This window comes from Musca autumnalis, unplaced genomic scaffold, assembly GCF_047663935.1.
Source record: "Musca autumnalis isolate F117 unplaced genomic scaffold, ASM4766393v1 scaffold_1, whole genome shotgun sequence".
Lineage (NCBI taxonomy): Eukaryota > Metazoa > Arthropoda > Insecta > Diptera > Muscidae > Musca > Musca autumnalis.
In genome coordinates, this window is record NW_027411644.1 from 283,841,035 (window position 1) to 283,853,884 (window position 12,850).

Below are 12,850 nucleotides of genomic sequence, written 5' to 3' on the forward strand. Positions count from 1 at the left end.
TATTTTGCATCATAAAAAAGGACCAAATTGACAATACACTTAAGGCATTAAACTCTTATAACCATCAGCTGCGATTCACAATGGAAAGTGAATCAAATAATCACCTCCCGTATCTTGACTGTAAAGTAATTAGACAAGAAAACTCTATATTATTGGATTGGTATCAGAAGCCCACTGCTTCCGGGCGATTAATCAACTACTACTCAAAACATCCTCGAAGGATAAAAATAAACACCGCGACCAACTTCATACGAAGAGTTTTTAAGATCAGCGACAACAAATTTCATTCTAAAAATGAAAATGACATCAGAGGAATCCTGAGAATGAATGATTTCCCCAACAAAACCATCACAGAACTTATAAAATATGTTAAGACTGATAAAGCCCAACATATAAAGCCAATAATAGAGAAATCACATAAAAGGTTGAGAACTTTGGTGAGATACTCAACTCCCCGGATATCCAACAATTTGGATGATTTAGCGTTCCTGATGGCATTCGCAACATCATCTATTCTAAACTGTTCGACAAAATATCGAATAAAATAACATGCGCACCTCTTCGGATCAGTCAGCGTAATGTAGGCAAACGTGACTGAGGTCTTAACTTCCTTCTTTCCAGGGTGCGAGAGTTACTTAACCGTTGCCCACAATTCACTTATTCCAGCTCCAATGTTACAACTCTTCAGATGATTTAACCACTTGTTCCGCTTATGTTCACCGACCAACCTGTTAACTGACTCTGGGGTCAATGGGGTTGGCACGACGAAGCTAATACCGTCGCCTTTGCTGGGAAATTTGGTATCAATTCGGGTATTCGACCAGGATGTACTGGTATATACACGCAGAAAAATATATGTTAGAAATATGTTTGGATCCAAACAAATATTTCTTTGGGCCTGGTTGCAAACAAATTTATGTTTGGATCAAAACATAATTTGTTTGTATCCAAACAAATATATGTTTGCAATATTTTGTAACATCTTAATTTTATTTGTTTGTATACCAACATATTTTTTATGTTAGAACATATTTTTAATGCGTGGAGAGAGGATTTTTGTCAAAGAGAGTAACAACAGGGCTCTCGCAGCTGTGGAATGCTGTTTTATAATAAAGAGCTGTGTATATGGTGTAATAGGAGACGCAGAAGCTTTGGTGGAGTATGCGGCCAAGACGTGTGTTTCGTGCTTTGTTTTTGGTTACCAAAGTAGCAAGCGAAGAGGAAAAGAAAAAATTGTATTAATTACCCAGCAAAATGTTCGATGCCAAGGATGCTATTGAATCATCGGTGCAAGTGATCTGGCATGTCATCTTTTTAGCATTTTCACTCATGAATTTTATATGACCGTGCCCACCATAACATCAGAGATGGTCTGTCTGCAATTATGACGTATCTGACATACATTTCTGACGTATATTACATACGTCGGAAACGTCGTAAACTTAGCCAAACAAACAAGGTTTTTGACGGAATAAACAAAAGAGTTTTATAACCTAAAAATTATAAATTTTGAGATTCTATTTTATTAAAAAACAGGCATAAAAAGATTTCACTCTAAAATGTACATTTTATATATGTATATTTTTTCATATTATATGGACATTATGCATATGTTTGTTTATTATTTCACCCGCAAATTCTTTGAATCATACCCAGCAAAATAAATTGGAAGCAGTGCAATGTAGACTACTTCTATCACGGCATGTTTTGATGCAGTTCAAACGGAGTCATGAAAAAGGCACTCCATTCCTCACATTTTAACCGCATTTGGATGCAATCCAAAGAATCACATCCATTTGCAGTTAAAATGCAGTGCCAAGGGTCAGTTAAAATGCAGTGCCAAAGGGGTAGTTAAAATGCAGTGCTATGGAGTGCATCTTTCAGTAGTCACGCTCTAGTAAAAATCATGAGTGAAAATGCATAATTGGATGCACTTCCAGATTACTTGTACATATAATTTAACTGCATCTTTGGAGGCAAACATTTTGCTGGGTACGTAAAGTAGTGGTAGTGTTCGGAATATATTGTAGATGGCGTGCTAAGTGCGTAATCCAATTTATTGTTCAATTATTTCAGTTATTTAAAAAATTAAAATATTAATAAAAATATTAAGTCTGTCTGGTTACTTTCCCAGCAAGAACTTTCTCAGAGAGTAAGGGGTTTTTATTCTCTTTTGCTAGAAAATTGTAAAAAGTAAACAGACACCTTCCCAGCAAAAACCAGCAAGCAATCAGCTGATTTGCCAAAACAGAACAATTTGTCCGCCAACAAAGGAAGCAAACACGTTGTATTTTATTAAAAATAAAAAAGAAAATGAAACAAAAAAGTATTTTTCCACTTTACAAATTTATTCTCCATAAAACAATACAATTAGACTATGTTATTTCCGCAATAAAACTGTTTTTAATTTTCACAAACATAAATCAACAAAAAACTAAAAACAGATGATTGACTGTTTTCAGGAAGAAGAAGAATTGCTAGTGCTTGCTAGAAGAAATTTGTCCAGCAAGAATTTACAAACTCCTAGTTAAAGAACTGTCAAAATGTCTCTCTCGAATCGCTCTCTTTTGCTGGTTTTTTGTGTTAACAGACGACTTCTAGCAACAATTGGTACAAATTGTTAAAAATTTTAGGGTAACCAGACACAGCTATTATGTTATTTTCAAAAAAGGTACCGACGCGCTGCAATAACAACGACAGGCTAGCAAAATTATTATTAAGTGAAAAATATGATGGTAACATTCATTTTTTGAGGTTTATGACGTTTACTACTTTTTATACGTTTTCTACGGGTCTATGACGTTTTCGACGTTTACAACTTTCTTACCGTCGAAAACCTAAAAAATCGTCATACAGACCATCTCTGCATAAGATGACATTCATTTTCGGATCTTAAGATGACATTCATTGTCATTGTCATGCTTTGACATGTCATTTTCACCAACCCTTTGGCATGACATTTTCATGTCTTGTTTGGAAAATGGAAAAATTCTGTATTGAAATATGATTTTCATGACAAACCAAACTCTTTATTAATTCAAACTAATTCATGAAATAACTAGAACTAATTTATCAGCATAAAGTCTACACCCAAAATTTCAATTTAATCACCGCCGCTGCACCGCAACAGAGTTTACATCGTCCACTCTCAGCCACTGATTTTGTTTCATCTTACAAAAGCTTTTCTATTATCTTCTCATCACCAGTTCAGATTTCGACATGGAATCCAACAACACTTCTTCAAGAATTTCTAGTTCGTGAACCTACATTTAATTTGTAATTTTATAACAAAAATTTTGGAAATGTATACTCTTTTGTTTTGATGTCGCTACTTGTAGGGATGTACAAATCTACTTGTTTGTTTATAGTGATCTGTACAAGCAATTCAAATGCTAATGAAAAGATCGGTTCTTTCACGACTTCCTTTGCATGGGTTTAAATGCTAATGAAAAGATCGGATCTTTCACGACTTGCTTTGAACCAATGCAAAATATGCCATGAAATCACGTCATCGCATAGAACCCCTTCCTGCAAATTTTGCTGGGGTGTTCTCATTTGCGACCATATAAAGTTTATATGGTCACAAATAAAAAAAAAAAACGTAATATACCATCCATACTATGGTGGAGGGTATAAAAATTAAAGTTGTCGATTTTTTTAATTGGGAACCTTAAAAATGGATAATCAATAGTTAAAAAAAACTGTTTTCGTAATCTTACACACATCCAATGGACTATCATGTTACGCTTACGCTCTCGGATACTTTACTGAGCAAAAAGCACCAGTAAGTGAGGGCTAGACAACGCTATGGTAGCTATGAAAATATTAGGCCTGTTCGATAACATCGCAAGTAAAAAGTATTTGCAAGTTCTTGCAAGCACTTGCAACACCTCCCAGTCTTCTTTCACTGTACAAGTTTGTTATCGAACATCATTTTGTAAAAGTTTGTACAAATTTGTACAAACTTTTGAGTTATCGTACAGACCTATTTACTGCTTCCAATTTCAAGAATACTTGTTGCAATAAACCATGCTTATTTAGACATAAGTAGTATCTGTTGACCAATATTATTTTCCCAAAAGTACTGCCAATTTATATTTAAACTTTTATTTCAAAATTTTAGTATTTAATTTCAGTCATATTAATAAAAAAAAAATGTTACAGAATTGCACTACTAATAATGCTAATTACCAATTGTATAAAAATTAATTTTTCGTAAGCTTTTTGCGCATCACGTGCAAGTCGAAAAACCAGATTTCAAATCTCTGCCCTCGTAATCGCTGTGTATACTTTGAAGTCATTTCGCAACTCTTCACTGATTTTCAATGTCAGCTTAAAACTTGTCGTATGTATGTACTTCATTTGAGTTTAGTTTAAGCGAGCTTCTTTCACAGTTTAGACGCGTACTTCTTACATAAACGCAAAACCAAGATATGAGGTAGGCAAAACAACAAGTACAAACTTCCACTTCATGTATCTACATCAATTTATAAATTCTAACAAAAATCTATTGTTTGTTTCTTGTAGTTGTATTTATCAAAAACAGTGCCAGACACTGTCAATATTTATCATAACAACAATTGTTGCCTTATCTTTTACACCAACTCTTGCGCTTGGTCAAAAACTGACCAGTGACAAAGAAAACCAAGCAGCGTCAATGGGTATAACATCGTCAACGCAAGCTGATAAGGCCAAGGCAATGAGTGGAAAAATTGAAATTGTCGATTATGAATTTGTTAAAAGTTTACCACAACTTCATCCCGAAATTCTGCTAATTGATGTACGTGAACCCGAGGAGGTACAAGAGCTTGGAAAAATCCCCACAAGTATTAATATACCATTGGCCACAGTGAAACAGGCGTTAGGAGAACAAACATCTGCCGAAGAATTTAAGCAAAAATACTCCAGAGAAAAGCCAGCATTGGACAGTCCAATTATTTTCTATTGTCGTTCGGGCAGAAGATCACAAGTAGCCGCCGAAACTGCTGTTGCCTTGGGTTATACTAACATTATGAACTATAAAGGTTCATGGTTGGATTGGGCCAAACATGAGGGATTACCACAATAAGTAAGAGATTTCGATAATTGATTGTGAAATTTTATACTGGATTCAATAAAGATGTATGTCTGTACGGAAGTCAAGTGTAGACTTTTTAATGGACTGTAGAAGTCCACTTTTTTGACATTTCAACATTTTTTTTCTTTATAAATTTGTTAAAAATCTTCAAAAATAGTAGATTCTTGCAGGTTTTGGAACATATGATTTATAAACTATATAGGTTCATGGTTGAAGTGGGATAAACATGAGGTATTACCTCAATAAATAAGAACATTTTCAGTAATTGAAATTTAATTCTGTATTCAAAAGGATGCCTGTCTTTATGGAAATCAGGAAATGTCTTTATGTACACAAACATGTTGGTACACTTTTCAAGGGAGAAAATGCAAAAACAGGTTCTGGAACACATACAACATATGCATGTATATATGCTGTGTTCTTATTCTAAAAATATATTTTGCAATAGGACATACATATATGCATACACTACTTGATGATGAGTTCCGGTTTAACGAGTTACAAGGTAATACGTAACATTTCCTGTAGAAATTAACCCATCGAGGGCAGTCAAAAATGAAAAGGGTTGCCAATCTCCAATTTTTCGTCAAATTTAACTGTATTATTCTTCATTATTTTTAAGGTAATTCAGCTTATACCCTAGACAGACAGCAGCGTTAATTTGCATTAACTGCCTTAATTCAAATTAATTCGTGCATTATCCACATTCTTAATGCACAAAATCGAACTGAATTTCAACGGCATTTAGGTATTTCAATATGACAATACCGTAAAAGAGAGCCTATATTCATATGAGGACATATTCATGCTCTGAGACACAAGAAAACCAAAACATTACAGTGCAAACAACAACAAAACGGCAGTCAGCTGTTTCGTAAATGCAGAAACTGTCGTTTGTCAGGGTGAAATTAAATACAGTTCTTAATGCAAATTACCCCGGCGTTTACAAATGCCAGTATTGGCAAGACAATAGCAAAAATACAAACCTTTTTCACAAATACATTTATAAATTTTTAAATATGTATAGAGAAAAGTATGAATGTGTTGGTGAAAATGGTTTGTACTTTGCTATTGTCTTGCCAGTACTGTCTGTGTGTAAACGCCTAGTAACGAAGCCGTCTGTCTAGGGTATTAATCTCATTTTTGTTGTTTTTAAAATATAAAAACATCAAGTTTTGGCATAAGATGAATGTAGTGGCTGGACTCAGAAAGTTTTGAGATTTTGTCCACAGGTAGGTCTTAGAATGCTGATTACGCCAATATGTATATCATGCATGGGAATTCCGTATTTCCCGAGATATAGGCTCCGAAAAAACATATAATTTTTGAAAAAAAAAATAATGTTGAAAAAATTATGATCGCGTTAGCCCTGTTTAGCATCTGTCCATAGGAGAAAGTCTTAAATCCCGGCCGAAGGACGGCTATTTTCGACAAAAATTTAATTTTTGAAAACTTTTTGTAGAAAAAGTTTCAAATCCAGCCACTACATTCAACTTGCTCCCAATAAAGACCCGAACAAATTCATTTTCCAAAAACATATGCTAATAGTTCCACATTTTGGTTACAGATGGCTACACAACTCACTGGAATTGATAACAGCAATGCCAATCGTTTTTGATTCCCATTTCTCGCGGCAGAAAACATTAACGTCGTGTTTTGTGGCTGAAATTTATTTCTTTTCTTTTTTTATTGTTCATTCAATGAAAAAATCAAAAGCGAATGCCGTCAAACTTGAGTTTTAATGTTTTTCTTGTCAATATTCCAATGAGTAACAGTTTTCGTTTAACAGAATGTTGCTATGATGTCGTAGCAACAGAGGTTAACTCCCTCTACAGTTAATTTTTCACAATTGACTTTTCCTATCTTATAATATTGACATCTTTGACATTTGTGATATTATGCGTTTCTAGATCGAGTTCCATAGGAGAGTAAAGTCATGAAATTGTTGTAGTGAGGAATTCAATCTAAGAACACCTAATTTCATGAAATTTTTTAAAGAAATTCACTCTAGTGTGGACCGGGACTTAATGAATTATTATTAAATTTTTTACCGAAGGTGGTCCTTGCGGTCTAACTAATACAACCGATGAGCATCTTAACTTACAAATTTAGTATCCGATCGAACCATTTGGAAATATTATTTAGAAGCACCCTTTCTTTTGGAAAGGTTGTTTAGAAGCACCCTTACCTTTTGGTAAGGTTGTTTAGAAACACTCTTTCCTTTAATAAGGTTATTTAGAAGAACCCTTTTCTTTGGAAAGGTTGTTTAGAAGCATCCTTTCATTTGGAAAGGTTGTTTAGAAGCATATTTTCCTTTGGAAAGGTTGTTTAGAAGCATCCTTTCCTTTGGAAAGGTTGTTTAGAAGCACCCTTTCCTTTGGTAAGGTTTTTAGGAACACTCTTTCCTTTAATAAGTTTATAAGGTTTCCTAAGGGAAAGGTTGTTTAGAAGCACCCTTTCCTTTGGAATGGTTGTTTAGAAGCACCCTTTCCTTTGGAATGGTTGTTTAGAAGCACCCTCTCCTTTGGAATGGTTGTTTAGAAGCACCCTTTCCTTTGGAATGGTTGTTTAGAAGCACCCTTTCCTTTGGAATGGTTGTTTAGAAGCACCCTTTCCTTTGGAATGGTTGTTTAGAAGCACCCTTTCCTTTGGAATGGTTGTTTAGAAGCACCCTTTCCTTTGGAATGGTTGTTTAGAAGCACCCTTTCCTTTGGAATGGTTGTTTAGAAGCACCCTTTCCTTTGGAATGGTTGTTTAGAAGCACCCTTTCCTTTGGAATGGTTGTTTAGAAGCACCTTTTCCTTTGGAAAGGTTGTTTAGAAGCACCCTTTCCTTTGGAAAGGTTGTTTAGAAGCAACCTTTCCTTTGGAATGGTTGTTTAGAAGCACCCTTTCCTTTGGAAAGGTTGTTTAGAAGCACCCTTTCCTATGGAATGGTTGTTTAGAAGCACCCTTTCCTTTGGAATGGTTGTTTAGAAGCACCCTTTCCTTTGGAATGGTTGTTTAGAAGCACCCTTTCCTTTGGAATGGTTGTTTAGAAGCACCCTTTCCTTTGGAATGGTTGTTTAGAAGCACCTTTTCCTTTGGAAAGGTTGTTTAGAAGCACCCTTTCCTTTGGAAAGGTTGTTTAGAAGCACCCTTTCCTTTGGAATGGTTGTTTAGAAGCACCCTTTCCTCGGGAAAGGTTGTTTAGAAGCTATTTTCCACAAAAAATTAATTTTTGAGAAATTGTGCAAATGTGGTTAATATGCTGTTTATATTAGAGCTTTTTGCAGGGTTAACCTTCTATAAGAGGATTTGTTTGAAATATAAGCAATGAAATTGACATTTAAAACCCAGTCGGTTTGTTAAATCCGATTATATATAAACGGGGTATAAGTGTGTAAAAACTTGTTAGTTCTGTAACACATGGTCTGTTCCTTTACTTTTAAAATGGTAAAACCGGCAAAAGTAGTAAAGGAACGCTTTCAAGTAAAAAGTGGTAAAACTTAAAGATTCTTGCACGTATTCTTGCTACAATTATTTGCTCAGTTCCAGAACCTGCAAGAAGCTACTATTTTTTACTACGATATCATTTTTTCCTTTGTTATGGAAAAAAAGAGTAAAAATTAGTAGATTCTTGCAGTACTGGAACAAACCCTATGTGAAGACAGCAAAAGTGCTGCCAAATTTCTAAAAAGCAAGCAATGTAGTTAAGGCCTGCCTACATAAGCTGCCTCGCCTGCTTACCTTGCTTGCTTCTGATAAAATAATAAAAAAGAAAAGGGCAAACCAGTCTGAAATTAGCTTGGCCTTCTTTATTCTTTTATTTTTATTATGTCAGAAATGAAGTAGGAAAGCAAGGCAACCAGGCGAGACAGCTTATGTACGCAGGCCTTTATTGCTTTTTGGCAACACGAAACGTCAAAAGCCGAAAACATTAGCTTTGTTCCAGAACTAAAAAGTTTTTCATTCCGTTCACCAAAAAGATCCAGGTCTTTCACTTCGTTCGTTGGCTCTTTTTCATTCAATAAAACATTTTAGTCCCTAATTCTCTTTTAAAAATCGTTCATGGTTCCTCTTTTCTACATTGATTGTTTTGTGTGCGTCAGTTTGTGATGCATTGCGTTAACGCAGCTTGTGTGAGTTTGTGCTGTTTTACATTTAAGCGATTTGTCTTACGATTTGTTGTCTCCTCTTTGCTCATCTTCGTAAATTTCACACACAGGGTTGCATTTTTTTGTAACATGGTACCAAGCACGGTTGCCACTGAGTAAAAAATTTGTCTACCAAAAATTTCCCAAAATGTTACCAAAAAGTTACCAAATTTTTTTTTTAATAAATACAATAATCTTTTGTTATGTTGATAAAAAAAAAAACAACTTTTATTAATAAAAAAAAACATAACATAAAACGTTTTAATTCATTTCAGAACATAAATAATATTTAAATTCATTATAACTACGAGATCCGCTTTTAGTTTAAATAAATAAATTAATATTTCAATCATTTAAAATAATCTTTTGCTGACCAAACATAATGTTGGTCATTAGCTAAAGTTAATTCTTTAGCAAGCATTATGTTATTATGTTATGTTATTTATTGAATTCCAACCTGTTTCTCAGTTTGGTTTTGATTAAGCTTAGACTAAAAAATTTTCTTTCTGCAGCTGCTAAGCTATGAGGAAGGCACATTAAATTAAATATAAAATCAGTAAGTTCCTTAAAGCTATATTCATTAAGTCCGTTTTTCAAAACGCTGATGTTTTTCCAGAATGATAGAATATCATCTGCTTTATTGAGATCATTTTCTAATAGAGTTAGATGCCTCCATTGTGTAATTATTGTGTCGTTATTATAGTCATTAAGATATGAAAATTCATTCAAAAGTTGTAAAAAAGAATCATTGGTTTGATTCACTATGTAGTTTGGTCTAATAATGGACAACGATTTTAAATCAGTTCTACTAAAATCAAATCTGTTTTTTAATTGATCGAGAAATTCAATATAAAAATTTCTACAGCAGACTTTAATTTCTATTTGTTGCGATTCCGAGAAATGTTTGTCTTTTAAATACTTTTCCGCTTCACTACCAATAAATACTTCAAGTGTAGGTAAAAAGTTTTTAGAATTATTAGTTACAAAATTGTTTAAACATTCTATGCTCTTTATATAACTGTTTTTAATATAATTGAAAGCAATAAGCTTAAAATTAATATCTAGTTGCTGAAACAAAAATGCAAACGGACCGTTTCGGATTGAAATTCCTTATTTAGGTTGTTAATAATTTTTAATATGTATGACAAAAACATCATATACAGCCTTATTTCTTCTTTTGCTAATAAATTTGAAATTTCAATTGGCTTATCTCCGTCTACCTCCATTACACATGATAGAAAATACAACTGTAGGGGCATCCACTGCTCAATTATTCTTGAAATTACCGCTTCAAGCGCTAACCATCTAGTTAAGGAAAGTCGCAACATTTTATGCGGCTCAGAATTACAATATTCTTGAAATTCTTTGAATTCGTGGATTCTTTTAGAACTATGCCCGAAAGAATTGTAAATCTTTCGGCATAGATTTTCCACGTCCAATGGCAGTTTTTTGCTTGCATAGCTTGAACATAAATGCAATGAATGGCATGTACATTTTATATAAAAAAAATTGTGTCACGTCTAAGTTTCGTTTTTAAGCCATTTAATTCTCCAGCCATCGTGCTCACTCCATCCGTTGCCAAACCAATAAGGTTTTCTATGGGAATATTATTCTTATCAAAAAATGCTTTGATTGTTTCGTATATGGAATTGGCGTCAGCTCGAACCAATTCCAGTAAAGTTAAAAATCTATCCTTGATTGATTTTGACATTTTGTCGAAGTACCTCACGACCAATACCAAGCAGTTACGATCTGATACGTCCGTTGTTTCATCCACAATAAGGGAAAACTTTGAGCACTGCATTGTTGATGTTATGTTTTCACGGGCTTTTCCACCTAATGTGTCAGCCAATTGAGTAGCTTTAGTGCGACCACATTTAATCAATTTTGCTATGCGAGAATCTGGACAACATTCCCGCAACAAAAAAGGCAAAAAATCCATTAAAAGGAATGGTAGGTTATGGCAAATGTCCAGAGATCTCTGCTCCTCGGTAAAAAAATGGTCAAGTTGAACTTGATTTTTCTTCTGTTCTAAGCGTTGGACATGTGCACTTTTTGTTGCGTGATTCTTTAAATGTGACAAATGGTTAACCAATGTCCTTTCGCAGACTGAACAGTAACATTGGCCTGCTTTTTCCAAAAGCCACGGAAACTGTTGTTTCCAATCCGAACGAAACTTCCTAGTTCGCTTTGTATTTTCCTCTTCATTTCTGTAAGAAGTATACAAATATATCACGTATTTGTGCATTGTGCATACAATATTCATTTTACCGATTTTCTTTGGAAGTTCCCTGTTCATCATCGCTACTCGAAATCGGCACGTCCTCCGTCACTTTTTTCTTTTTTATGACAAACCTAAACGAAAAACATTTCAATGCATTTGTCGTAAAACAGTACTGTTTAAACTTACAAAACACAAGCTGAAGAATATTTTTAATTTGCTCAAAATTTTCACATCAAACTCAAACTTATTTTATTATGCCACTTTTCATAGATAAATAAATAAACAAACATAACATCAAAGCCCATGCGAACAAAAACCCCTGCCTATGACATTTGGTTATCACGCCGTTGAATAAGTTTGCGTACATTCACACAGTTGTTGATTCTGTTCTTAGTGTTAAGTTATACCTCGTTTAGACTATGATTGGTATCGCAACTCCAGTGGAGAACAATGAACTTGAACATCGTACAACGGTATATTCTAAAACATATATAAATCCGAAAAATGATAAAAGCAACAATTTGATAGTTTGTTCAAACCTTAAAAAAATTACCAAACCAAAAACGAAGTTACCAAGTTACCAACTCTAAAAAAAGTTACCAATTTTGGTAACTTTCTACCAACTGTGGCAACCGTGGTACCAAGTGTACATTTTGTTAAAAATACTTAATGTAAAAAGAAGGTATTTTATAAAAAAAATATGTTATACAAATTTTAAAATGCTTATAACAAATAATCATTTTATGCTTTAAATGATTTTTTATGCACAAAATTCATTGCAAAACTACCCTGTAGGAAGTGTGGGGTCATGTGTTGACATGTCGCCACTTTGTCTACTAATATGGTGACAAAGTCAACACTTTGTCACCAGGTTGTCAACTATTGATACCTTTACCTTAATAAGAAGAAGCATTGTGTATATTGACAGATGATAGCCCAACGAAGGATCTTTTTTTTAATTTTCTTAATTGTTTGGCGTAAAATAATTTCTGAGGTTGGTGAAAAAAGTGTTTTTGTAAAAATCAATAGAATATCGTGAAAACTTAAAGCATATAATTTCAAAAACAAGTATGAGCAAAAGAAAAAATAAAAGGCATGTGAAAAATAAACAATTCTATAGCAAAGTACGAATTCTGAGGCGACTAACAACAATTGTGGTGAAATTTCGACAATTAGACATTATGTGGAACCTTTAGAGAAGATTTTGGAGCCTGATGTATATATTGTCCCGTCTCGCTGGAATGCAACTAAACATAATAATGAATTACAATGTTGAAGAATTATTTGGCAAAAATCGATTGTGCGATTTTTCCAATGTTATACAGCTGTAATAGGCAAGCAAATTTAAGGACATATTTTTTATTTATGTTTATTTATACATGTTTATTCTTTTCAATTCCTAGATGTCATATCA

General features: G+C 33.8%; 1 protein-coding gene and 1 long non-coding RNA gene across 2 annotated transcripts; one reads left to right on the forward strand and one right to left on the reverse strand.

The window, feature by feature from the left end:
- Window positions 1–4,303: 4,303 nt before the first annotated feature.
- LOC141391309 (rhodanese domain-containing protein CG4456-like) lies at window positions 4,304–5,137 on the forward strand. The gene is made up of 2 exons (XM_073964225.1): window positions 4,304–4,438; window positions 4,528–5,137. The coding sequence occupies exons 1-2, from the start codon at window positions 4,434–4,436 to the stop codon at window positions 5,066–5,068; spliced, it is 546 nt and encodes a 181-aa protein (XP_073820326.1). The 5' UTR covers window positions 4,304–4,433; the 3' UTR covers window positions 5,069–5,137.
- A 4,271-nt stretch (window positions 5,138–9,408) lies between these two features.
- On the reverse strand, window positions 9,409–11,995 carry LOC141391310 (uncharacterized). Its single transcript, XR_012409617.1, has 3 exons — window positions 11,623–11,995; window positions 11,484–11,567; window positions 9,409–11,422 (listed from the first exon to the last, which is right to left on the reverse strand). It is a non-coding gene; the product is annotated as an uncharacterized lncRNA (long non-coding RNA).
- Window positions 11,996–12,850: the final 855 nt, after the last annotated feature.